The sequence below is a fragment of the Genypterus blacodes genome, unplaced genomic scaffold (assembly GCF_046128005.1).
Source record: "Genypterus blacodes isolate CSIRO-AG114 ecotype Tasmania unplaced genomic scaffold, CSIRO-AGI_Gbla_v1 ptg000036l_1, whole genome shotgun sequence".
NCBI classification, from domain to species: Eukaryota; Metazoa; Chordata; class Actinopteri; order Ophidiiformes; family Ophidiidae; genus Genypterus; species Genypterus blacodes.
In genome coordinates, this window is record NW_027466849.1 from 3,286,548 (window position 1) to 3,313,955 (window position 27,408).

General features: G+C 43.4%; 1 protein-coding gene across 1 annotated transcript in view; it reads right to left on the bottom strand.

Annotated features, from left to right (window-relative positions):
* LOC142996137 (neural-cadherin) overlaps positions 1-27,408 on the bottom strand; it is a 189,234-nt gene that overhangs the window by 92,623 nt on the left and 69,203 nt on the right. Inside the window, exons 7-12 of the mRNA XM_076147040.1 lie at positions 20,630-20,772; positions 8,645-8,817; positions 5,945-6,113; positions 4,730-4,900; positions 4,478-4,650; positions 1,528-1,695 (exon numbers count right to left, since the gene is read on the bottom strand). Coding sequence (XP_076003155.1) covers positions 1,528-1,695; positions 4,478-4,650; positions 4,730-4,900; positions 5,945-6,113; positions 8,645-8,817; positions 20,630-20,772 — 997 coding nt within the window. The remainder of the gene's footprint in view (positions 1-1,527; positions 1,696-4,477; positions 4,651-4,729; positions 4,901-5,944; positions 6,114-8,644; positions 8,818-20,629; positions 20,773-27,408) is intronic.

The following is a 27,408-nucleotide window of genomic DNA, read 5'->3' on the forward strand; positions in this document are numbered from 1 at the left end:
CACACATTAACTGTCTTCCTCAATTTGTTAAATGCAGATTAGCACTAAAAGAATGTGAATGTGAAACGGGAGCCAGCAAAGTTTTTCAAAACAGGAAGTAAACTTTTAACGTGGTGAAACATCATCTGGCGTAAATGGCCAAAGTGTTTTTAAGTCCATAATAATGCACAATAAAAACATTATGTCTCAATGACTTGACATCAAACAGCCAAGATCGCTTGGGATCAAAGGGAACCACTGCTATGTTCTCAATTCTGCATTCTTGCTAAAACTAATTAAGGAGAAGCTGCCAATATCAAACGTTGTATATATACTGAATAAACTCCAATTAAAACCAAAAAACGCCATCTCGCTTTATGCTTATGGATGATCCAGATCGCATGTGTTCACCCCGCCGCTCGTGGCAGCACAATAATGAGCCGCCCCATCATGCATGCATTATTGACGGACACGACTACCTGCTTTGCTGTATGTGCTTATTTATGCAGTGCAAACCTAAAATTTCCATGAGAGAGCCATTATAACTCACTGACTGTATATTTGAATACCAGCTGCATCATTAACGTGCCCGAGCATCCATGCTACTTTGACCCCCTTCCCTGTTTCCGCTTCCTCCATCAGCATTATTGTCAGCATTATTACAAATGCAATGAGACGTTTACATTCTCACACACAAAGTACATCAACTTCGCCGCTGCTCGCTTGAAACGTCCGTCACTGTCAGTGGGCTGCTTAGCACTGATCTGAAGAAAATGTTGTCCGATTTTGCCTGTGATATGAAGCTTATGAGAGTCGCAGTCATAATTCAAAATATCACTTTGTATTTATGAATGACCACAGTCTTTTCTGTAGCAACGCTTCCAAAACCACAACTTTAAGTGGTTCTCGTTGGATCAAATTTGATAAATCTCACCCCCAGTGCATCTTGTTGAAACATCACTGATGAAGTATAACCAGAACGTGATCCAACCCAACAAAGATGTGACAAAGAATTGGGCTGATTGTTGAACATCTTTGACACAGATCACAGGGAGGCACGACTCGTTGGTCAGAAAGGAACACTTGAGGTTATTTTTAGGATGAGTAAAGAGGGCGATATGTCCTTGTACAGGGACGTTTAATCGCACTTACAGCTCTTCCTCTCCTTTCTCGCCGTGTCGGTGATTAGCAGACTTCAAACATTTTCCACTGCAGCTTAGTTGTGTTTTGATATTTGGGGATTTCATTGATGGTGATGTGGGGACAAAGATATTGGACGTGTCTTCACCCACACACAGCGCCTGTCCCGGGCAGAGACCTCTGATGATTCATCTATGGCTCATTATTTTTAATTAGCTCCAACTTGCAAGTCTATTATCGTCCTTTTGGCGTGATGCTGCTGATGATTCGCAGCAATTAACACCGCCGCCGCCATTCGTGTGTTATTAAAGCACTTCTGCTTGTATCATGTGTTGTTTGTTAGGCCATGTATGGGTTAGAAATAGCACACAAACACCCCCTGTTCCACCCGTCCCCACCCCAATGTACCACGATGGCCGTGTCTCGGACAGTATTTTCCGGTATGACCACACTGTAGCTGTCTTTGTCCCACTGCGGCGGCTGGTTCTTCACGTTGGTGATGGTGACGGCCAGCTCCACTGAACTGCTCCTGTTCCCACCATCCGTAGCCATGATTTCCCTGGTGATGTAGGTCCTCTGTGGTTTACAAAAAGGAAGAAGAAGAAGAAGAAGAAGAAGAAGAAGAAGAAGAGCAGAGAAGTAAAAGGAAGTCAAATTGTTGTAAATGAGTGTGACATGCTGATAAGCTTCCCCAAACTGTAACAAAATATCGCCATTCTAAATCACAGAGAGGTTGGCGAGCTAAACATTTCCAATGCGTCTGTTCAGCGAAGAGTTGACTCCATAGAACCCTGTGGAGAAACAGAGAATTGTGACCTTTGCTAAAGCACTTATTCTGCATCAGCCTCTCGTAACTGCTAAAGGGGCGTATTTGGACAGTAATGGGAACAAAACAAGCCAAAATGAGAAACATTTACAGTTTCCTAGCTGATGTGGCCTTTTCCTGCAGATAACACGACACCGCGATTCTGTGAAACGTTGCTTCTACTCTTTATGTGTTTGGGCATTGATTGATCATGTTTGAGTTGAGAGAGAGAGGGAGGTGAGCACATAAGGAGGCCAAATCAGCTGGGTGCTAAAGTAGTTCAAAGAAGCAACTATAAATAGCCACCATGGTGACAGCTGATAATGTCGACACTCATAAAGAGCCTGATGACAGAGCAGAGCTTTACTCTGCTTCTCATGGAAACCCACCATTTTTCACTCCCAGCCTAATTTGCATAATTTGCTCCAGTAATCGTTGGGCCTTTAGGAAGTAATCTATTGTTACCATGCGGCTCAGCCAACCTCCCTCAAGGCTGAAGCAAAGATGAGACGTCCGTTTTGTCCTCCTTTTTTGTGCATTGGGTTAGGGTTAGTTAGTAAGTCTACCTATCGTGATGAGATGAATAAATATCATCAATAAAGGTCTTTATCCGACATATTGTGGTCTGGATTCTTCTACATTTAAAAACACTGCATCCTCAGAGACTGAATCCTTCGTCACACTCACATCATCTGTACTAACATCATGAATTCTCTCATGTGAGGTCTTTACCAAGAGATGTTCACATCAACTACAACTGACCGACACTTCTGAACTGAATTTTTTTTAGGGGTTTCACATTTTTTAAATTCAGTCTCCCCTAGTAGCGAATACTTTTTTAAAGTTGTAAAATAGTTTTGCTACATCAAACGCGAAATGTGTTCTCGTTGAGCCGCTCTCTCAGGCAACGGCACTGGTTTGTTGCCAACTGTTCGTCGCTTGATGCAAGATTCTGGGAAATGCAGACATTCACTGCTGTTGGCACTGGTAAAGTGTGAATGTTTTCTATTTCTGGCTTTCATCATTGCAAGGCTCATCCCAGACGCGGGCCCAATGCACAGCCAAAATTGTTTTCTTTTGCTGGGAGAAAAGTTAAGACATCGAGGCAGTGAAGTGTTCAAAATATCCGCCAGGAGTGTTATTTCTCCTGGCGCCAAGCTAAAGCTCCAGTAAAGATGTTATCAAATATTCAGGCCGCCTATCTGCTCCTGGCCACTCCACCTTTGACCCCACTTTGCTTTGCCGCACAACCTCGTGCTGGAGTTGAGTCATTGATAAAGATAAAAGCATAGCACGGTGCCTCAGATGTGCTTTCTGGCCGTCATAAGAATGAGTAGCCCAACGGATATAACGATTTGTCTTTTGAGCATAATCGAGCCAAATAGAGAGATATCTGCTGATACACATGTATAGACACATGACAAACTCCTATATCTACAGCAGGGGTGTCAAAGTCAGGCCCGCGGGCCAAATCTGGCCCGCAGTGTAATTATATTTGGCCCAAGAGATAATGTCGAATGTCTGCTAGAGCTTGCCCGCCGGTATATAGCTCATGCACCGCTAATACTACACATCCCAGAATGCTTTGCGAGTGCGTTCTCTGTGACATCACGAGCCATCTCGATTTGCTCAACCTGCAGCTTCAGGGGCGAGGCCGTGTCATCACAGACATGTGCGCTACCGTGAGGGCTCTTCAAACTAAGTTGTGCCTGTGGGAGAGTAGGACGCTGCAAGGAAACTCGGGCCATTTTCCGTGCCGCCAAACCATGAAAGAGCAGATCTCTACCTCCGTGTTGCCAAGTGCACAGTTTGCTGAAAAACTCTACGTACTCAGCGCCGAGTTTATGCGGCAACTTGCCGACTTTGAAGAAATGTAGGTTTGGAGTGCTAAGTAATCCGTTTGCTTTTGACGTGGAACGCGCATCAACCAACTTCCAAATGGAGCTGATTGAACTCCAGTGTAGTGACACGCTCAAGTCAAAGTATGACTCTGTTTCCTCGTTTCATCCCAGACACAATTCCCCAACTCCGTCCCCCCAAAAAAATCAGAGTTTAGCAAACTGAGCCTTTCTTTCTGCACTCTTGTCTTGCCTGACCTAGAATAGTTTAATTGTTGGATTTTCATTAAGGGAAATTATAATTTTATTTGGGTTGTTCTGTTGTTCTGTGAAAAAAAGGTTTCCATCGAAAATGAACTTGAAAAGTTACAGATAGAGAGAGGCATAATAATTATTTTCTTTTATTTATTTAGATACAAATAAGAAACTAATGCCACTGATGTATCTCTTATTTGAAAATCCATTTCTCATCTGTTTGTAATATTAAGCTGTGCTTGTTCCAGACTTAATGTTTAAGCTAAACTTAAGTATGTTTCCATATGAAAAAGTTAATCATTATATATCTGGAGAGAAGGGAAAACATACACAATTGTAGTCCATTTTTCAAGAGATGGAGTCTGGCCCGCGACTGAGTCCCAGTTTTTTATTTTGGCCCACTGAGTATTTGAGTTTGACACCCCTGATCTACAGTATATATCGCAGACTGTTCTCTTACCTGGGAGATGGGCTGGTTGACGTACACCCAACCTGTCAGCGGGTTGACCCTGAGGTATTCTGGCTGTTCACTGGACATTGAGTACGTGATGGCAGCGTTGGTGCCAAAGTCATCATCGTGTGCTGCCACCCGCAGGAAACTCGTCCCGATCATGGTGTCCTCACGGAGGAAGTCTGCAGGAGGACATGTCAGCATTAGACACTATTTACATCCTTTCGATCCATATGAGAATTATTAAGGAGAAACACTCACATTCATAGCGGAGGTTCTCGAATTTAGGGCTGTTGTCATTCTGGTCCAGGATCAATATGTTGAGCTGACAAATGCCGATCAGCGGGTCGGCCGCCTGGTCGGTGGCCGTCACTGTCACTGCATACTCCCGCTGGCGCTCGCGATCAAATTTCCTGGCTGTCACAATGACTCCTACAGACACCAACACAAACAGGTTCATCACACAGACAAATGACACCAAACACTATTTGATCTCTCGTCCCCAGAGCATTTTTTACATTAGGACCATTTTTGTGTCTGTTGTCTTGAAGCTGAGTTTTAAAGATCGAGGAAGAATAGCAAACTCTGACTACAGTTTTGCTGTGATTAAGTAGCTGAGTTACATCTAAACCTTGCACAAATACAACTCTGCTTGAAACAGAACATCGATGTCATGAGCTTTTGTTTGTTGCGATTGTAGGCCTGAGATCTGGACACTGTTAGGATTGTGACTGGATCTCTGCCTTCACGCTTTCCTTCTCGTTTCATTGACCAGCTTCATTAAAATTACATTAAAAACAACTAATAATATTTATGCTTTGACCGCCGGTTCACCCATTCAAACAACTTCAAATGCCAGGAAAAGGAGGTGAGGTGACAATTTGAATTCATTGGCGGATTTTATTCATTGTCATTAACATGTGATGTCATTATCCAGAGGACATGAAGGTGGTAATGCATGGCATAAACACAGCCTGGGTGCCTGATCCATTTTAATCTGGTTTCAAAGTGAGAAAAAGCTCTTTAATCTCAAAATCAGTCTCCTTGAGGTCGATCCTCTTTATTTCATTTGGGACGAAAAGCAGCCACACCCGATCTTTCTCCAGTCCACACTACATAATAATAATAGAGAGTAATGTAGTAGTACTACATCATACAGCAAAGGGGAAAGGAGTATGTGACGTACTTACCAGAGCATTTCTGATGTGTTTGGTGCAAATCAGTGCAAAAGAGAGTGCTTCTCGTAAAATTGCATTTTACTCGAATATCGCAATGACCTTTGTCATTCTAAATGGTATGTAATAAGTTATATGTATTGCATCGTATTTCTCACTTTATGAAACTTGTGCATTTTAATACTCCAAGGAATCAAAGTGCATAAAAGTCCTCATTGGAATAAATGTCTGCATGCGTTGCGAGTGTGTGTGTGTGTGTGTGTGTGTGTGTGTGTGTGTGTGTGTTTGTGTGTTTCAGTACCGGTGTCAGGGTGTATGCTGAATGCAGGCACAGTGGAGTCTTTGTGCATGAAGCCGTACGTGACGCGGCCATTGGATCCCTCATCAGCATCCACAGCGTGAACCTGGAGGACAAACGTCCCGGTGGGTTGGTTCTCCAGGACCGCCGTGCTCTCTCGATACTGCTGACACTGAGTGGGAGGAGAGAGTGAACAGGTGGGAGAAACAGAGGAGAGACTGTGGAATCAGTGATTCCTTATGCTGCATGCCAAAGGCAAACAAGTGTTGGAAAAATTGTGTTATTATTTGAAAAACAGATAAAATATCATCTGTGGGATAAAATAATTGTGAGCAGACAAAGTGAGAAATGAAGAAACTCTATCTATCCATTTTCAGTGGCACGTTCGAGGCCACAGGGGTCTGCAGCCAATCCCAGCATTATTTGGGGGAAAAGCTGCCACCTGTGGTTCTTGTTAGACCGCCGGAGGCCATTTGAACTTTGCCAGTGTTTTGTTACATATGAAACCTGTATAGTTCTTTTAGGCACTTGATGTGTTTTATTCAACTCTTTAATTATTTATATAGCGCAAAATCACAACAAAGGTTATCTCGAGTCAATTAACACACAGAGGATTTAAAGAAAGCCAACATTCCCACATGAGTAAGTACTTTGGGCACAGCGGCAAGGAAAAACTCCCCTTTAACGGAAAGACACTTCAGGCAGAACCAGGCTCTAGGTGGGGGGCCATCTGCCGTGACCGGTTGGGTTGCAAGAGGACGAAAGAGGATAGCGAGAGAGAGGGAGAGCGAGAGAGAGAGAGAGCGATAGGGAAAGGAGAGAGAGAGACACACACAGAGACACACAGAGACATAACAGCAACAACAACAATAACAGCGATTTAGACCAGCAACAATTCCCTGCATCCTTCTCCATCGGAACGCCGGTCAACTCTTATAGTACCAGAACACACACAGGTCATGCAACTGTCAAACTCATTTTGGCTCAAAAATAACAATTATACAAACAATAAGGTGCATGTCTGTTAGAAGGTCAGCTCAGTTCAAACTCAACGGAAATGGAAAGACTTCAATCTGACGAGCCTGGATTCATTTCACGTCTAGTGTCAGGTGTGTGTGTGTGTGTGTGTGCGGCATGCTGTGTTCTTGAAAGTGGTATGTGAAGTCACCTCAGCGTGTTAGGCTGTGTATCTGTGACTTTTCTCGCCTTATTCTAGCAACAATTAGAGCATCAGATGCCATGTTCCTCCCATACATCCCACCCCAAAAGTCAACTTGTTTAAACAGTGTTTTAATTAATTACGTTCCCAAGTTTTTCTTCCTAACCTGGTAGGTGCCAAATTCATTAACATCTCATTTCTAAAAGTGGGTCTTTAGAAAACCTCGGGTGAAAGAAAAAAGGGATAATTGTAATTAGAGGAATAAGCGTCCTCTCATGGCTACTCTTTCTCTTTGCTGTTCTCTTTGCAGCATATGCACACCAATTAAACAACGGGTCAAGTATTTAAAAGCATTCGCCCTCGCAGAACATTTCCCATTTACTGCATTTTCAGTACAGTTAAGAATAGAACTTGTGTATTCTGTTATTTACATCACAAGGAATCCAGTTTACATGCACTCATGCACTGTGATTAAGATATTAAGTCATCCAGCTCTGAGCACTAAACTTCCATTTGTGGCAATTTAATCAAATTATGGTGTGTGCATGATGTTGATCAATTTATCACCTTTATTGCGCAACTGATGTTTTGGTGCACACTTAGACACTTCTCTGGTTTCCTTTGTTTGGGGCTTCAAGCTCCAGAAAAAAACGCTTTTCTTTCAGCGCTGCTGCCAGAGGTGGAGGCAGGAAACATCAAGCAACCACACAAACTTTCCAAAATGAACAAAAAGAATCTGTGTTTGAATGTGTTTTCCTTTCACTCGTTCATTTCCTTTCATCACCATAGTTTATCACTTCGTCCCTCTCGTTTCTCTCAAAAGAAGGGGGCGGCATGCTGCCTTGTCAATTTCAATCACTGGCCTGCCGGCAGGGAGGAGAAGACGACACCTTCAGAGCATCGCGCCAGACGGAGAATCCTGAGAGAAGCGACTGGGCGCGTAAAAGAACTCCTCCTATCCTGTTTTCTTCACGCTCCCATGTCACCCGTCCTTCTGCTTCCTCCTCCTTAAAGGTGAAGCAGAAGGGAAACACTTGGCACTCGCGTTCCTCCCATGAGATGCCGAGCAAGGTTTACTCAGCAAGCCTCCCTCCTAAAATTGGCTCGCAGTAGCTCCAGGGGCTTTGAAAAGTCACCTCATTTAGAATAAAGACACAGAGGGAGGGGGGTGGGGGGAGCAGGTGGAGCCGCAATGCTGCCAGAGAGGGTCGGTTGGGATTTCTCACACATCCTTTAAAGCTTTAATTAAAAGACTGAGATGATGTAGGAGAGAGAGGAGAGACTTGAGATCAGGGTCAAGCTGGCTAATCACTTCTCCAGAGAGGAGATATAGAGGCTAATAAATAGAGGCGATGGAAAGACAAAAGGGGGAGGATGAGGAGTTGGGCAGCGTCGGTATAGATGAAAAGATTGGGTGAAACATGGCTGGGAAAGGTGTTCAGGAAAATAAAACTGAATTGAAGAGAAGCGAAATAGGAAGCAGACACGGTAAAGACGACATGAGGTTGGATTATGATTGCGGGATTAATGAGTGTGGGTCGTACCTTCTCAAAGACAGGTTTGTTGTTGTTGACGTCATCTACTCCCACGACCACCAGGGCGGTGGAGGACAGCGGCTGAGGTCCGCCCGAGCTGTTGTCGTCCGTCGCTGTGATGTTGAGGACATACTCCACACCCTGGAGGCGAGGCGGCGGGCTGGAGCGCAGACGGATCAGACCTGCAAACCAATCAGAACCATGGCACACGTTTCAAATAGTGAGGAAGCGACACCAACATCCCAAGTGTGTAATCTTACCCAGCAACTCAGCAATAATTTCACTGGAACGCATTGAACGATTTGATCCCCATCCAGCCTAAATAAAAAGAAAAACAGCCTTGACCCTGAGCTGCTACCTCGTTTTTTCCCCAACCTGACCGTGTCTACAAACCACTGTGGCGAACGTTGTGTAAAATTAGTATTGACGCAAATTCCATCATGTCTGCTTCTTTGTTAATTGATAGATTAGTTATTGTTGCTACTGAGCACGCAGAGTCTGGCAGGGGGCGACTTCTTCTTGGATTCACTTGGCTGTTCTGTCGATTGATCTTGCTGTGCCGTGCGGGTGGTAAAGAACTGTTTGCTGATAGTCACAGCTAAAATACCAAAAACAGTTGAGCTTCATAAACAGGATACGCAGTGTCGCCTGTGCTGGGAGGGAAATGCATGTATGTACTTATGAAGTACGTGTAGCTTTTATCCAAAGTGCTCCACATGCAGTCACATTCACATATTCACACTGATTGCAGGGGGGGGGGGGGGGTAGTTAGGAGTTCAGTATCTTTCTCAACAACACTTAAATAAGCTTTTTCATTGAAACGATCCTTCCCATCTGGCACCATACAGTATTTTTACACAGGCCAATCAGATCTTAAGTTCAAAACAGCCAATCCATTACATACATGTATATGCATTCTCACCCCATTCAATACAATCTGGAGCTTAATGCTCTGAAAACAAAGGAGATGGCTGTGGATTTCCGATTGAACGCAGCCCCACCCGCCCTGTGTGACTCCCCAGTTGACAGTGTGGAGTCTTTTTTCGATTCCTGGGATCCATCATCTCCCAGGACCTCAAGTGGGAGCTCAACATCAGCTCCCTCACCAAAAAGGCCCAGCAGAGAATGTTCTTCCTGCGGCAGCTGAAGAGGTTCAGCCTGCCAAAGACAATGATAGTACGCTTCTACTCTGCCATCATTCAGTCCATCCTCACCTCCTCCACCACGGTCTGCACAGCGCATCATCCGCTGTGCAGAGAAGGTGATCGGCTGCAACCTGCCGTTCCTCCAGGACCTGTACGCCTCCCGGACCCTGAAGCTTTGATGCAAGATTCTGGCCGACCCCTCCCACCCTGGACACAAACTGTTTGTATCCCTCCCCTCTGGCAGGAGGCTGAGGTCCATCAGGACCAAAACCTCACGCCTCAAAACCAGTTTCTTTTCCTCTGCAGTAGGCCTCATCAACAAGGCCCGGGTCCTCCACTGACCTCACAATAAACCCCCGCACGTTCACTTTATTGAACAGTATTCAATTTAGCTAATTTATTTAATTTTGGTGTGTTTTTAATTTAATTATTTGCCGAGCTGCTGTTTTTATATGTTGTTTTAAATGTTGTTTTTTTTTGTCTTTTTATATGTACGCACAAAGGACCAGAGCAAATTCCTTTTAAGTGTAAAATTGATTGGCGAAAAAAGCTATTCTGATTCTGACTCTGATTCAGAACAAGCGGGAGATTTAGCAGAACATCTAAGGACCACATTGTATTACTTGCCCTAATACAAACATTATGTCGGAAAAGGTAGCTAGGGTGTTCCCCACTGGCCTTGTTCAGGTGTTTTAAAGGAGCTCTTGTCTGTCAGTTCATGGCATATCCATTTTGGGACAAATGCTGACTTGTTCAACTACTTCACACCTATCCAAACCATTATGTCAACAAAAATGGATTTTTCACCAAAAATTCCGCCACAAAAAGACTGAGAGTGCGAGTGAGTGAAGCTGTAAACTGCCAAAATGCATTAATTTGTAGAATACAAGGGATGAACTGGAGTGAGCCTGGGTTAATGTTCGGACGATCGAGGGATTTTCAGGGTATTTTACAGTCCATTTCCTCCTCAGCCAGACTTCTTGGCAATGATTACCGTTTTATTTATTCCGCCACATTCCACATTCATACTTCAATTTACAGAAGCTCATCCATCAGCACATTGTCTGCAGTACTGTGAAACATGCTCACATAGAGAACACCCCGCCCCCGAGTAACAATATGCTTTGGCCTTTTGTAGTTTGATCTTATTGCAGCCAGTGTGCCTTTTCCCAGACAGAGACGAGCAGCAGCAGTAAATAGAAGAGTAGTGTCATTTCAATGGCGTACATTCTGCACTTTACGAATAAAAAAGTAATTTTAGTGGATTGTTGCCATTGAGGAAATGTGGCCCCTGGGGTCTTTGTGAAATGTTCTGCTAAGAATATCTGATAACATGAAGGAGTTTATATATAAACTGCTGGTGGGTTGCCTCAGCAATGTTAAAGCTCTCTGTATATCTGGCTTGTTTATGCTTATAACTCTTTATTAACACATCACAGAAACACAGCAAATTATTCTAGACATCTTCACCATGAGATTCCATGTGTTGAAAGAAATAAATAACATCAATAGCAGAAAATACTGGTGAAACTCAAAAATCATTTTTCAATAAAATTACATTGACATTTTGTAGTTTTATACCAATAACCTTCCCCAGCATTCATAGATTTTCCTGGAGCCAATACCTTTCTGTTCACAATGCTACTGTCTAAATCTGTACCACATTTCAGCCATCAAGGCCCAGTGAATCATATTTCATTGATGTTTTACTAAATTGTGGTCAATTTCTGTGAGTTAGTGGTGTAAACTATTCAGGAAGACTAAAATTAGTTTTATAAGTCAAATATTTACCGAAACAAAGCTCAAAACCTTTTATTACAAGTTAATTTTGATGGGAAGAGCTTCTGTGCACATTCAGCAGCTTTAAATTTTCCCATTGGTCACGCACACTCCTGGCGTCACGGATTGGCCAAATGGCGCAAGCAAGGTGTCGAGCTGAAGCTTAGAAGCTCCGCTATTGAATGAAACCGTCGTTGATCAAATTGGAATAGGTGAGACAGAGTAGTAATTACTCGAATGATTGGTAAATTCTCCTTTGTGTCAGCTGAATGATGCTGCTTCCTGCTTACATTACGTGTAAGCGCCCCAAGCATAGTGGCGATCGTTTCAGGACATTACAAGCTTTTGAATGCCGGTAAGATCGCAAATTTATTCCATAGATTCTGCCGGAGTTAAGGCTGAATACAACAGTAAGATGTCATCATTAGCAGGCCACATTTTGTTTGTAAAAAGTGAGTCTATTGAAGGACTAATCGGAATGTTTTCATAGTTTTCAGTTCTTGCCAAGCTAGTAAATTACTTTTCGGACTGTTTAAATGTTTAAATGTCAATTGTTTGTGACATGGTCGAATTCCTCTTTGTGCCTGCTGAAACAGAGGTGTGCATACTTTTATTCAGTAACAACAGATTACAACAGGTAGCATAACTGCTTTATAGGGAGGAAACAAGAATTCCTTTGAAAGTAAATGCTCCAAATGACAACATGGTGTCCCGCTTAATTAAAATGTGAGATCAAGCTGGAACAGGGAAGGTGATGTGCTAACGAAGACACTGTGCATGTATAGACAACAAGGAGGAAGTGGCAGCGTAGGTTCAAAGAGAAGAGTGTTACCTCCGGAAACACTTTCTGTGATCTCAGGCAGGCATGAATAAGGAAGTACAGACTAAGAGACAGAAAGGGAGAGGAGTAAGTAAGATCTCAACTATACTGAATTGCGACCTAAGGCTGCTATGTCCAAGTTCTCAAGAGACAGCTTTAAACTGCAACACTGGGGGTTTGTAAATGTGAGCACTGGCAATGAATAAACAATGAAAGCCTGGTTCCAGACAGCAGCGACACTTTGAATTGCGGCCTACAGGTTTGTGTTTCTACTCAGGGAATCTTCCTGGGGAAAAGGTTCCAAGCCTGAAGAGCGGGTATGTCCACACACTCTTTTGTTTACAGGTCATATTCACAGCATATGCTAGATTCAAAGAATCGTCACACACGGATCCAAACATCAAGATGCTGTAATTCTGGCTTTTTTTCTGTTTGATGACGTCTTTGTCTTTTGTCTTTTCTACCTCTTCCCTCACCACAACGGCGGCACAATTGGTCCAGACATCACGCGGCGTTTGCATCATACTTTTTATACCACAAAACAATTCATGGCCTCTGCCGCCTCCAAATGTCTGCTTTCCTTTGGCTGCCGGTCTCGACCCGTGCCCCCCTACCAGCATAAAAACAATTGCAGTTCTTTGAGAAAGACGCTGCTCGCTGTGTTTCAAGAGGTGCCTGCGCTTTCATTCCACTCACACTGGGCCTCTAGTCCTTAGGTGAGTGTGAGGTAGATGTGAATACTTAAGCTAGCGTATTGATGATTAGACAGAAGAAAATGTGGAATGTCTCCAACACATTCTGCTATTGGCATCACAGAGGAATCCATCAAATCCTTATGGGTGCAAGCACTTGTCAAATATGAGGACTGCATAAAGATTGAAGCAGGTGAGGCAGTTATTTTTAGTTCATTTTGTCTCAGCTCTAGCATTCGTGTTCCCTGTGCATCTCCTGCAAAAAGGAGGATTATAACGACTCTTTATAATCGAGAATTAATGTCTCATAAGTCTCAAGACAAAGAGCGGGTCTTTAAACCAAGCTCAAACTTTGTGTTTTTATCTTGGTATGTGCCAAAATAAAGCAACTTCAAACTTAACTAATTGCCTCAACTGTACTTTTTTTTCCACAGGAAATCGTAATCTGGTTTTCCAGTAACGCATAGTACAGAGAGTGGCCTCATTTAAGCAAACCAATGAGCTTAATTTAGCTCCTTTTTTGACTGGAAAGTTTAGTCTTGCTGCTTTTAGATCTTAAACGTCACTTTTAATACAGCAGACCCCGCAGGTTTGATTGACACATCCTGGGGTTGGCACAAGCGGCAAAGTAACTGGAGCATCTTACACCTCTCACATGTAGATATTAAAGTGCAGGATAAAATAGAAAAGACAACACAGTGATGAAACAGCAATGACAATTTGTCCTACATTTGAAGGAATCTCATCTGCTTCCCATTCTGCTTTGAACAAATCTCTTCACTCTGTATTCATCTCACCCTTTGGTTGATGATGTGTATGTTGTGTATGTACTGTATGTGTTTGTGTGTATGGATGGGGTGGCTTTAAAGTATATACACACATTATTGCATTCCTCCTTATCTCTAGAGGAGCAGGGGCAGGAGTTTTGTTTGTGCTTTTTCACATGAACCCCTGGAATTGGAATCATACTGTATATACACTTATCATGGCTGTGTGTGTCACCGCATGTTTGTGTGTGTGTGTGTGTGTGTGTGTGTGTGTGTGTGTGTGTGTGTGTGTGTGTGTGTGTGTGCACTGCTCATACAGCGCCTCTATCTCTCTTTACCAGGATATAGGGACAGATGAGACAGATTTCTAAAGATGTATGGGGTTGATTTTAAAAGCAGTGGCAACAGCATAACCTGTATATGGGAGGTTTTGGGAATGAATGATATGAAGGGGGGGGGGGTAAGTGAATTGAAGGACTGTTCAATTTAATGCTGCACAGGTTCAGAATGGTTGAGAGAGAGAGAGAGAGAGAGAGAGAGAGAGAGCACACATGTGTCTATCTATGTTGTTGCAAGTGATGGAGAATTGCCATGGAGAGGGTGTCTGCCTTGCGGCGTTTGTCAGAATGACTTGTTCCCTGGCGCTCCTGTCCATGGTTATGGATTTGTGTAGGTGTGTGATTGTGTGTGTATGCGAGTGTGTGAAAGAGAGACAAAGATAGACAGGGTGAGTGCGAGAGAGCGAGAGCGAGAGAGGGAGAGCGAGAGGGAGAGAGAGAGAGAGAGCAGAAAAAGGCAAATTTGACTCCAGTACATATGCAGGTGTATAGGTAAGAGCTTCCATCCATACATAAATGCTTTGGGATTGAGTTCAGCAAAACAACAGTGGAAGCAGTGGAAAGAACATCAGGGCTGTTTATCCTACCACGACAATCTAAAAATGGCCTAGTCAACATTATGGACTCGGTATATCAAGTTTAGCCCAGTGTACATGGAGAAAGGTACTCAGTTTGCTGTTTTCTGTCACACTAAATGTAAAGAAAGAGGTTCAGAGGGAGAATAAGAGATCATTATAAAGACCATCTCCAAACAGCTTGGTGTACCTGTGGCCACTGTCATCAAGTTTAAAGTGATCCTGCAGCCATTTTACACATTTAAACGATTTCCGGCCAAAATGATGTCCGAACCGGGTCACTGATGTTATTTTGTTTTCTAAATTGGAGCTTATTTTTAATACCTGCCATTAACTTACAAGATATGTAGTAGACCTGAAGGCACTAGAATATAACTGTATGGATCAGTGCAAGACAAAAACGCCAAAACGCCAAACAAAATGCCAAAATGCACGCTGACAAGCCGTGGGCCGGGCGTCCTTTGAATAGATGAAAGAAAGAAGGAAAACCATCGCTTTGTTAAAACGTTTTGGTCACCATGCAGCTGCGACTCCCAAGAGAAGCGAAGCGCAAAGGGAATCTTAACAAAATGAGTAGGTTCAGCAGCTTATTAAATGGATGTGAAAATGACTTTCGCTGCCTCATAAAGTAATTGTATTGTACTGCTTGACTCACATAGTGCAACATGTAATCTTTAGGTGTAAGTGGGTGGTGCTCTTTCCTCTGAGACCCACCCACTGATTCACTTCTTCCACATGTACGTTTCTGTTCCTAAGCATAGTATCAGCAAAAAGACGTTCTAGCTTCCTGTCAACAGCCTCTTCCTTTCACCGATCTCCACAAACACAGAGTAAAAAGCTGTATAATGTGAACATATAAAACGTTAACATCACACAGCTTTACGACCGGATGGATGCGACTCCATTACATCTCATCGTAATCTCTAATCTTTTCCGCATTCCATGTCAACGAGACATAACGCATAACTCCTGTGCTGTGCCGTTGTGCTGTTACAGTCTTCCAATTGTCCTTTGCGTCCCTCTTTAAAATCTATTATGTCGACATATGTAATTCACCTCTCTCATTATTTCATGTAACAAAGACATTTTTATTACGGCCACTCATGGGACTTCTAATCATCTAAGTTTTGTCCATTTCTGCATCTCGACGTGTGAGCTAGCCTGATGTCCCACCTGGATGCCTTCGAGGGACGCCATTAAAAAGAAGCAATTTGCTGGATTTCTGAAAGGACGACAGGCCGAATGGTTGTCACCCAATTTCTCATTATGCAAACCTAAATAGGCTATTGTACGGCGCATGGTCGGGCTGAAAAGGGGTCGGATTATACAATCTGCTAACAATAGATCGGGATAGAACAAAAATAAAGGGACAATAAGGCTTAAATGATGTGCTACAGGAAAAGCAAAGGACCCGGGTCGCTTAAAAACTGGTCAGAAAAATGTTATATATCTATTTAACTATCCATTTACATACACATTTTAAATGTTTATAAGTTCTTACCATGAACATCAAGAAATACAATAAGTAAATCTTCTGTACTTATATAGCGCTTTTATCCAAATTACAATGACCTCACATTTACCCATTCATTCACTGGTGCTGGGGCATGTCATACCAGAGCCCACCTGCACATCAGTTCAGGGCTCACCAGTTAGAGGTTCAGTGTCTTGCTCAACAACACCACAAGGAACACATGGAATTGAACCAGGAATCTTCCAATCCCTAGACGTCCGCCCTACCATCCTGAGCCTTTCCGCCCCCGCAAATAAGTGCAAATGGAATCTATCACAGCATATTGCAACCCTGAATTTTTAGATGTTCCATACGATATAGTGACGCACACACAGAGCTAAAATAAGACATTACATTACATTACATTACATTACGGTCATTAACAGACGCTTTTATCCAAAGCGACTTCAAATAAGTGTGTTCAGCATAGGTAGGCAAAAGAACTTCAGGTCACAAGAAATCATAAGTGCATTTCCTTCCAAAAACCAACAGCTAAGAGCATAACTAGTGCTAGAGTAGAAGTGCAATAAGTTAGGTACCTAGACAAATGAGAAAAAAGACAGTTTAGAAGAAAAAAAGACAGTTTAGAAGACAAGTACAATACACACATGGCAAACATACTAGAGACTATAGACTCATACATGCTGCACAGTATACAGTAGGTGCAATGACAAACAACAGGCATAAGTACACATTCAAGCATGAAGAACTCAAGGAGACATAAACACGGACCTGAACAGTTCTCACCCGCAAAATAGCATTTTACAATGTAATTAACATGTCTAATATAACAAAACCAAAAACAGGTACTGTAAGTGTACTTGCCACTGTGTGAGCTCACCTACAGTGGAACAAAACACACACTGTGCCTCTACCACCCCAGCACTCAAACAGTTCCAGCCTTAATATGTTGAGACGCAGGCCACATAAATGTGACCACTTTAGTCAAGGCAGCAGGCGCTCAGAAAGAGAGAGAGAGCTAGAGAGCTAGAGAGAGAGAGAAAGAGAGCTAGAGAAGAGGAGCGGGGGGGCTGCGACCTGCTTACCGCTCTACATATGCGCCCGGTGGCGCCCTGCGGTCTCATCCCTCTCCTCTCTGTGCCTCTTGGTATAAACATCTAATATGGCCTAAAAGCCCGAGATGAGAGGAACGCATGCTGGGTAAGTGGTTTGAAAATTGGACACGGAAACAAGGTTTGAGGACATCTTAAGAACAAAGCGTGCAGGGTGCGTCAGCTCCAATCAATGAGATACGTATGTGTCCCTGCAGTATGGCTTACAGCTGTACTTGTGAGTGTTTGTGTGTGTTTGTATGTGCCTGTTTCAATATGTGTCCCCCCTGTTTCAGTGGGGGCGGCAGTAGCTCAGTCCATAGGGATTCAGCTTGGGAACCGGAGGGTCGCCGGTTCGAGTCCCGTATGGACCAAGTAAGTGGACTGGTAGCTGGTGAGTTGCCAGTTTGCCTCCAGGGCACTGCCAAGGTGCACGTAAGCAAGGCACCAAACCCCCAACTGCTCCATGGGTGCCGTATACTGGCTGCCCTGCACCCCCTCTGTAATGCATGTCTTTGTGTGTGTGATATGAACAAAGGGTGCCTGAACTGTTTCTCTGTCATTTAAGTGTGTGTGTTCCTACATACAGTATGTGTGTGTTCTGTGTAAGTATACATACATACACATCTGTGCTGGTGTCTCTGTGGTTTGTGCATTTCCCCTCACGCCAAAATGTGGATGTGTGTGTGTGTGTGTGTGTGTGTGTGTGTGTGTGTGTGTGTGTGTGTGTGTGTGTGTGTGTGTGTGTGTGTGTGTGTGTGTGTGTGTGTGTGTGTGTGTGTGTGTGTGTGTGTGTGTGTGTGTGTGTGTGTGTGTGTGTGTGTGTGTGTGTGTGTGGCTTGTTGCTAACAGGGCCTGCACGTATCATTGCTCAGTGGGAGATGGAGAAGATGTTTCCTCGGGGGTCAGTGAGCAGCCGTCACTTCATATGAAGGCAGCCAGAGGGGCCGGGGGGAGAGAGAAGGAAGGGAAAGAATAAAGTAAAAAGTAAAGACAAAAAGAAGTGACGGAAGAGTCGAGGTGGTTAAGACACGGATAGAGGACAGAATTGCACAATGGAGCTGAGAAGAGGAGGAAGAGGAGAGAAATGACAGGGAGATGTGAAGGAAACGTGGAATGAAGGAATGTGGGGGGGATGAGCTGTGTGTGCGTGTGTGTGTGTATGTGTGTGTGTGTGTGTGTGTCTCTCTGTGTGTGTGTTTCATATGCTGGGATCTGATGTGGCACATCAGAGCAAGACGCTAGATACGATCAGGATGGTCGAGGAAGAAAAAAAAATCAAAATTACGGGAATAAAGCAAGCAGGCAGGACGACAAATGTGGCGGTCTCCCTCGCTCTTAAGGAAACACTCTTATCCAAAACCAGCATAAAGCTTTGCTTAGGAGGAAAAAAAAAAAAAATGAGGATGGAGGCCCATTTATCTGCGCCAGCATTTCCCTGGAGCTCCCAGTAAATACTTCCCCCCTCGCCAACTCAACGGGTGTTTCTGTATTTATGGGTTTTAATAGGAAGAGCCTGATCATCATATTGACCGGCCTGTTCCAATCCTAATGGGCGTTTTAAATCTCGGGGAAACAAACTGTATTCCTGGGTGAGTTACAGGGAAATTAACATGGCAGGGGAAGCCGGCTGGGGACGCACATGCTGGAAGGGAGGAAAACAATCGCCTGAATGATCGTTGGACACTGAGGACGAGTGGAGGGGCTGGCAACAGAAGGGAGGAAGAAGACAATAAAGGCGTTCAGACATTGCGTAGAGGCAATGAGAGGCTTGGGGAGGGCGAGCAGGATCTCTCCGTGCCACATCTGAAACAATCTTGCGGCTGACAATTGCAGCCACTGAGAGCACAAAGTAAAGGAACAAGTCGGAAAGACGTATGCTGCCAACAGCACGGTGACCTGCTACGTGCCTGGTTGTGTGTTTGCTGTCATTTAAATGTAATTAAGTGGGTGTCCACTAAGTCTGTTAAGTCTGCATCACTTTTTTACCATTGTTTTGCATAATCTCCATTTATATAATATTAACTGCAGACACCCGGTGAAAAAGCATACGTGATAAATTATCATGGTCATGTAAATGTATCTGGGCTTTTTTTGGCCCCTGAAATCTGGCCCGAGCTTGATCTTATCTGACAACACAATGATTTATAACATCATTGAACCCTGATAACAACGATCCAATGGATTAAAGAACTGATTAAGTTATTAAGACAGACAGGGTGGTACAGATAAGGGCGGTTGCTTAATTGCAGACAGACAGGATACATATCACGCAATGACAAAAACCACATTGGCAGTTGAAAAGCAAGGACGCCCGCCCTCCAGACAGGAAGTTAATTTTGTGTTTAAACTTTAATGCAAACATCATCTGTCTGCGAAAACAAACAGTGAAAGTCCGACGTTCTACCGACATCACTATTACCGGAATCTCGTTAGGGAAGCCAGAAGTCATCTCCTCACTCAGCGAGACATCTGCTGCTATCAGCTGACACTGAATGTCATTGCAGGTAAACAGAGGAAATTGTACCTTGAAGTTTCCAGTAATTGAATTTGCAAAAGTCACTGTGTCTTCCCCGCGACATAATATGCAGTTGCAGGCGGGGTTGCAGTTTATGAAACGGTCAAACTGCCTCATAAACATTACCGTGCCGCTGCACGCTCCCCCCCACCCAGGCTACCCACACGCTGCATAATTAACTCCGCTTCCCGTTTGATGTGGCGTCCAGCTTCACTTAACTGGCTTCAGAGACAAATTTGAGGTGTGGCAGATTAAAACCTCTGATGCCGCAGAAACATGCAGCGGATTAGGCCCATGTCTCAGGGGTGGGCAGGGAGGCAGTAGCTCAGTGGGTAGAGCTTCCGCCTGGGAACCGGAGGGTTGCCGGTTCGAGCCCCTGCCGAGGTGCCCCTGAGCAAGGCACCGAACCCTCAATTGCTCCCCCCTCTGCGAAGGGCGGTAACTGTAATGTAAGTCGCTTTGGATAAAAATGATCGTAATGTAATGTAAATGTGTGACCCCGTCTTGATTTTGCACTCTCCTTGGAGTTTCTTGCAATTTAAGGAAGCCCGGACACTCTCGTTCCAAATCAAACATTATACAGATTTGTGGATCATACAGAATCCTCAACAGTGTGTTTGACAAGGCTGTTTGTCTGTTTGTCATAGGCAAAAATTAATCAGCTACCAAATAATTGATAAGTAAAATGTTATTGCATGAGTCTACATCCCATTTCTGTCTGGCATTCCATAATGTGAGAGAGGATGGAAGAGGAAAAGTACAAATATATGAGCATGAATGAGGCAACAGACTAACCTTTCTGGCTGTCAATGACAAAGTTCCCTTCGTTGTTTCCAGTGGCAATCTTATACGTGATGCCATCCCCATCTGGGTCCTTTGCTAGCACCGTGGCGACAAGTGTGTTCGGTCCTGCGTCTTCTGACACGAACGTCCGATAGCTGTCAAATAAACCCACAAAACAACACAGAAATGCACAAAATCAACACATAACCTCGACTTTCTCTGCAGGATAACAATGTGTTTCTCCCGAATGCAAAGGTGAAACACTTGTGTGAACAAACGGAATGAGTCACATCCAAAGACACTTGTTCAGTGTCAGTTCAATATCTTTGGAGTTCAGTCAGAGGTTTGACATTTCTCATTGTGAGTCAAGGATGTTCATACTGCAAAGATATAAAAGCTCTCGCTACTCAGACAAGATTTTGCCACAAGCAAGGTTTTCAACCCAGTACTGGTACACAATTGGGACGTTTAGAACAGAACACCAGCGCAGTGAGAATACTGGGTGCGCCACATGAATGGTAATGATTCTGAATGGCTGTGCTCGTTTTCTGTCATTGTCACTTAGTTCAATAGTTGGATGTGTTGGAAATGTTGGATCAGGAATATTTTACTATCTCCTGTTGCTTTCACTTGGTGAAGTATAGTTCCTCCTGGTGGAAAGCTTTGTTTGCCTGAATGGGACTTGCTCCAGCTGCTTTTATCATCGAACAGGGCTATCAAAAAAACTTGCAGTTCCTTTCACGTAAAAAATGTAAATCTTGCAAAGGCACCATTGTTCAGACATCTGTAATGTTTGCTTTCATTATGAATTGCTGAAAATGTTCAGTCGGGTTAGCATGTTACCTAATGACTGACAAAATATCATTGTAGTTTGTTCCATCCACCAAGAATAGAGTGTTTTGCTCTGCGGTGTTGCTACAAATGTTATGAAGCAAACAGACACCAATCTCTATCAATCACAGGAACTAGGTATATGATTGACGATCCTAAATCAACAGTACAAAGTAAACGGATATAGGTGACAACTGTAGAAAGATACAGAAAGTGAACTCTTGTATTGTAATAAACATATTGTGACGTCATGAGGGGCTGATCCTCGGAGGATGGAGATGTTCGCCTCTGTTGGTGGCTCAGGAGAGCTACAGGAAGGCTGCACAGCGCGCCACACCTGTGGCGCATCAGAGTAATCGGCAGGACAGCACACCACACCTGGGGCGCATCAGAGGGTAATCAGGAGAGCACAAACGATGGCTGATTGGTAATCCCGGAGAGAAGTTGGAGCGATCCCCGAGAGAGAGAAGTCAGGAAGAAGGCACCAAGGACTGAGGACCAAGACCCGCTACTGGCTGGAGGGAAAGGAGGCAAGAACTGGGGACGGTCCTCAGTGGTGATATGAATGCCTGCTACTTATTTTACTTTGTTTATGGACAGATCTCACCTTGTGTACAAGGACACCTTTCGTTAAGCCAGTTAAAACCTTGTTACTGCCAAAATCCTCTGTGAAGTGTATGTTTGGACACCAGAGCACTGCCTGAGACGGACACCTAGGAGGAACAGCCTTTCACGGTGTCACAATATATGTATATACACAGTGAAACAGGAACAGAAGAATAGGAAGCAGTTTGCAACAGGATGCATATTGGATCAACATTGCACCCAATGTAAGGGTGGATATTGGCCCTAATAAAGCCTGTTTGGAGCTGGATAGATGATGGACAAAAACTAGCAGAGCTCTGGGTTGGGAGGATCACCATTGAGAACCCCTGCAGTGCAGAATTCGAAATAGCCTCAAAACTTTTGAAGACACAGTTCTGGAAATGACCATATCTCATACAAGAATGTAGATGTAGGGTTCTCGCTTTTTCTCATCATGTATCTGTCAGCGAAGACGAAAGCTGATACCATTTCTGCATCCCTGTGCTGATCTCTCATCTGTTGCCACCTCCAATCACCGACAACCTCACAACTTCAGTCTTTCTCCTGTGACACCCCGACACCCTAGACTCAGAACTCATACATTGATTTAAAGTAGGAGCAGGTGTCTGTCCTATATGGCTGATTGACTCTCACCGGAGATACAACCATGTCACAATTCGACGTGTGTGGACATTAACAGGTGGAGGTGCTTCTTTTGATATGATGGGATCATTACTGATCTGCCTTCTTTGCTATTTCTATATCATTCAATGAACCACAGCCAGTACCGACTCCATGTAAGACACACACACACACACACACACACACACACACACACACACACACACACACACACACAGACCTCGCAACCCACTACGCTCAACTATGAAATCACCCTTCTTGGTCTTTGAATCTGTGCTCAACTTTGAATTTCAGTCAAGAACTTTCCTTTGGCCTCATCTCATTATTGTTTTTGGATTTCATCATTTTGTGGATTTCATTGCTTAGAATTTCTCAGTTCCAGCAAATAGAAATGATTACAAATGCAGGCAAACAAGGAACAAGAATAACGGTTTACAGCCGACTTCCACCCCTCAGGCTTGAATTTGTATTCACATACAAGCAAGGAAGAACACACGCACGCACACACAGCAACACATATGGGCAAATGCAAAATGAAGCTCAAACAGTCAAAGTGACAAATGTTCATCCTCTCTTAGCAAAGAGGCCTTTGAATAATGTACTGTTAGGATTCTGCCATAACCATCCGTTTCCACAGGAGAATATCGCCAATCTGCCCCTCATTGGCCCTAGTGTGGAATATTAGTGTATAATTTGGAGCAATTTCAACTACACACCTCCCTGCTGATCGATACACAAGTCATTATAGTATTGGTATGATCAGCACATCAAAGTTGTGCTGTGCAGAAAATTCCCAGCCTCTAAAGTAATTGCTCCATCTCGCTTACATACGTTACATAGTGTGTGTGACCTCAAAAAGAGAGTGAAGAAAGTAGAAAGAGGAAGAATCAATTTTGTTGGTTCTGACAGTGACAAATGGTTCATTGCCGTGAATATTGCAAAGTTCAGGCGAGGCGTTTAGAATTTAATCTAACCTGAGCTAAATTCAGCCTATAGCAGGCATGAGAGACTGAGAGTATGATCGTCTTAGTGAGGACGGAGAGCTGGACGGATTGGAGGACAAGAAAAGTAGTCACAAAACCACCAGGAGCCTTTTAGCTCTAAATTTGTTCTGATCAGCGCTGCTGTTGCATGAAAAGTGCCTCAGACATACACCAGCAAACATTAATTACTTTTACCCCTTTTGTTTGAGTTTGTTTTGATTCAGTTGATAGGGTGAGAAAAATAAATACGTCCCTTAGGCTGGTGCCTGGTGTCAGAGGTGAAAATTAATTACAAAATTCAATTATCAAGTTAATTTAGTTTATTCAGATAAGGCGTCGTCAGGGAAAGGGGCTCCGCTGTGTCGTTTGAAATTTCGGTCGACTCGATCTGCATCACTTTGAGGGATTTGTGTTTGTGTGGCTCTGCATTGGCGGACATCAGTACTGTCAGCTGTCATAGTGCTGCTCACTGTGTTGCTTTCTAACATGGTGCACAATTTTTGGCAGTTGCACGTGAAAGTTAATAGTTATGATAAAATCATGGACAATAAAAAAGGCTGGTGCTGTGCTAGATTGTAGTTCGAAAGTTTCCAACCTTGAGAGGATCGTAGTGGAGGGCTGTAGATCACAGAATGACACACACAAACTCTGACTAATACAACCACAGGCACAGGTTGTCTTGACTAAATGTTTACTTTAGGGTTTCTGTACTTGTACTTTCAGTGAGAGTCTCTGTGTGATTTATATATTTCACAAAAAATATATTTATATTTATCCGGGGACGTACACAATTACGGTGCACATTAAATCCAATAATGCAGTGCGGTAGTAGTAAACAGCAGGGACTTGTGCTAAATTGATGTGCTGTACCGATTCTGTGTGGAAATAGGTAGAAAAAAATCAGTAATGGCAACATGCTAAATATAAATATAGCAGAAAACTAATTGCAATGTGTCCTTCAGGATATAAAATTCAGCCCTGCCTGATATGTAGTCTACTGCTAATTTGCTGTCTTCCTTTTTTTCCTTGTGGTCTTCCTCCTGCAGTCTCATTTTTAAAGCGACATCACATCTTCAGTCCTTATTTTCAACTTGCACTTCTACATAGGATAATTGCTATGCCAGTAGTCCAGATTGTTGCCATACACCAAAGGGGTCGAATCATCAACGCGCCTCCACCATCAGTGAGGACAATTGTGGGATCGTCATTTTAACTAAATACCAGCATTAGATCATATTTTATAAATTTAGAGATGGAGAACGAAAAAGGAATTGAGAATCAACAAATTGGTCTCTGACAACAGGTGAGGCGAGACATGAATAGGAACTGCAAATAGATGAAGACACGCAGGCACTTTCTTCATCATTATGGTACGATAAGGAATAAGATGACTTTAACTTCTAAGTACTGTCCTCTTTCTCAAAAATAAACGAATTAACAAATGAAAATATGCATTTGTCCATGCTATCAACGCATATGTCAATACATGCAATAACGTATGGCTTTAACAATTAAATCTTAATTCAGTGTGCTCTATTAGCATGGGAGACCATTTAAACATCGTTTAAGCTTAAATGCAGCATTAACATTACAATAATTATCAACTTGGCTTTAAACTAAATGCAACTTCACATGTGTAATGAGGAAAATAAAATGAGAAATTGTGCCGTTGTCTCAGATCATTATGCGCGCACACACACACACACACACACACAGGCACACACACATTAATCCCCAGAAGGCAAGCCAGAGCGGTTTCCATAGCAACAGGCAGGTGTTGGCTAACAGCGCTGATGGCTCAGTGACAGTAAATACATGAGAGGGGAGCATTCAGTCCATCATCAGGGGGGCGAAGAGGGAGACCTGGGAGTCTGAGAGTCAATGACAAGATCATACAAAAAATACAAAAAACACAAGCACTTACCAATGACTCAGGGACAGTTTGTTTGTTTGATGTTTTCATGATTTCTCACATCCTTCTATAGGGTGGCCCTGAAGTGCTTAACAACACAACATTAAGAAAATGCAACAACATTAAGAAAACACAACACATTAACAAAAACAAACACATGAAGTGTTGTTTTTTCACATTCTTATTGTGTCGTGTTTTCTTAATGTTGTGCTTTTGTAATTTGTTTTCTATACTATGTTTTTTTCTCGATGTGTTGTGTTTTCTTAATATTGTTGTCTTTGGCACTTTAGAGCAACAATACTTCTACCTTCGAAACTACACAGAAAAACACATTTTGTATACTAAAGCAGCAACAAAATGAAAAAATAAAAATACGTGTGTGTATAGCAGCATGACTAGCAGCAGCTATCACAGAGCCGACACACACACACACACACACACACACACACATACACACACACACACACACACACACACACACACACACAGATACTCATTATCACATGCTTCCAACTCCTAGGATCGATACAAATAGGACAGATTTTGTTGCTAGATACTGATATATTTAATGATCTCTCTCCCTCTCTCTCCCTCCGTCTTTTCTCCTCTTCTGAGTATACTCAGACACACGTACACATGCAGTTTCATGCACATACACACACACACACACACACAAACACACACACACAAACACACAAGCAGCAAAATTAATAATGAATTATACCTCCATAAATTTTAGCTTTCAGAACCATCCCTTCTGCATCTGTTTCCTCCAAGCCATAACAGATGTTTTCGCTCATTTCCACCCTTGTGTTGCGTGTGTGTGTGTGTGTGTGTGTGTACATTTAAAAGTATGTGTGTATGCGTTCATGTTTATTTGTGCATGCAATACTGTGTGGGTGCACGTGCGTGTGTGTGTATGTGTCTAAGTGATACATTGCAGTTTGCCTGGTGCCGTTTGTTGTGGCAGCCTCATAAAGGCTCCAATGGGTTTGAGGTCTACACAAGAAAACTGACTGATTATTCTACTGTCACTGACGGTAAATCAATATCACCCAACTCTAACACAGTCACACACATCCAGAGGTAAATAACATACACACATGCATGCTGGACACACCAGTGCATCTTTCAACTACAGTACATGAGTCTGTTCACACCAACACCCTCCTCACTGGGACTCTCTCAATTACAGAATAAACACACACTCACACACACACAGACATTTGTGCGCGTGCAGGCTCAGGGCCTCCTGAGAGTGCTGGTTGGTCGGCATGGCTGATTGACCCTTCCTCACCAATCTGCCCGGCTTTCTGCCAGAAAATCAACCAATTAAAACATGCAGGCACCACATCTATGCTGAGGGGGGGAAAGAGCTGGAATTGTGTAACAGCAGCTGCCATACTGGAGCTGGAGGCAGCTGTGAAGAACTGACCTGACCAGACAGGACAGTCAGTCTGTCAGTGTCTCTCTCTCTCTTCTCTCTCTCTCTCTCTCTTTCTCTCTCTCTCTCTCTCTCTCTCTCTCTCTCTCTCTCTCTCTCTCTCTCTCTCACTCCCCCTCTCAGGGTATGAGTCCATTTCATCAAAGGTAGAGATGAATAGAGAACATGTAGAAATGCAATATTGTGCAGAAAATACTTAAGGGGAAAACCGACCAACAAATATTGGAATGTCCCCCTAAAAACAAAATGAGCTGAGTGGATTGATGCTTTATTCCCATCGTGTCGCTTCGGGAAATCCAAGCAGCTTTGAAGCTCAGAAACTGCTTGCATGTACACAAAACGGTTGAGTCATCCTCTTTCCATCAGCTCGGCCTCGCCCGGGCATCACATCCTT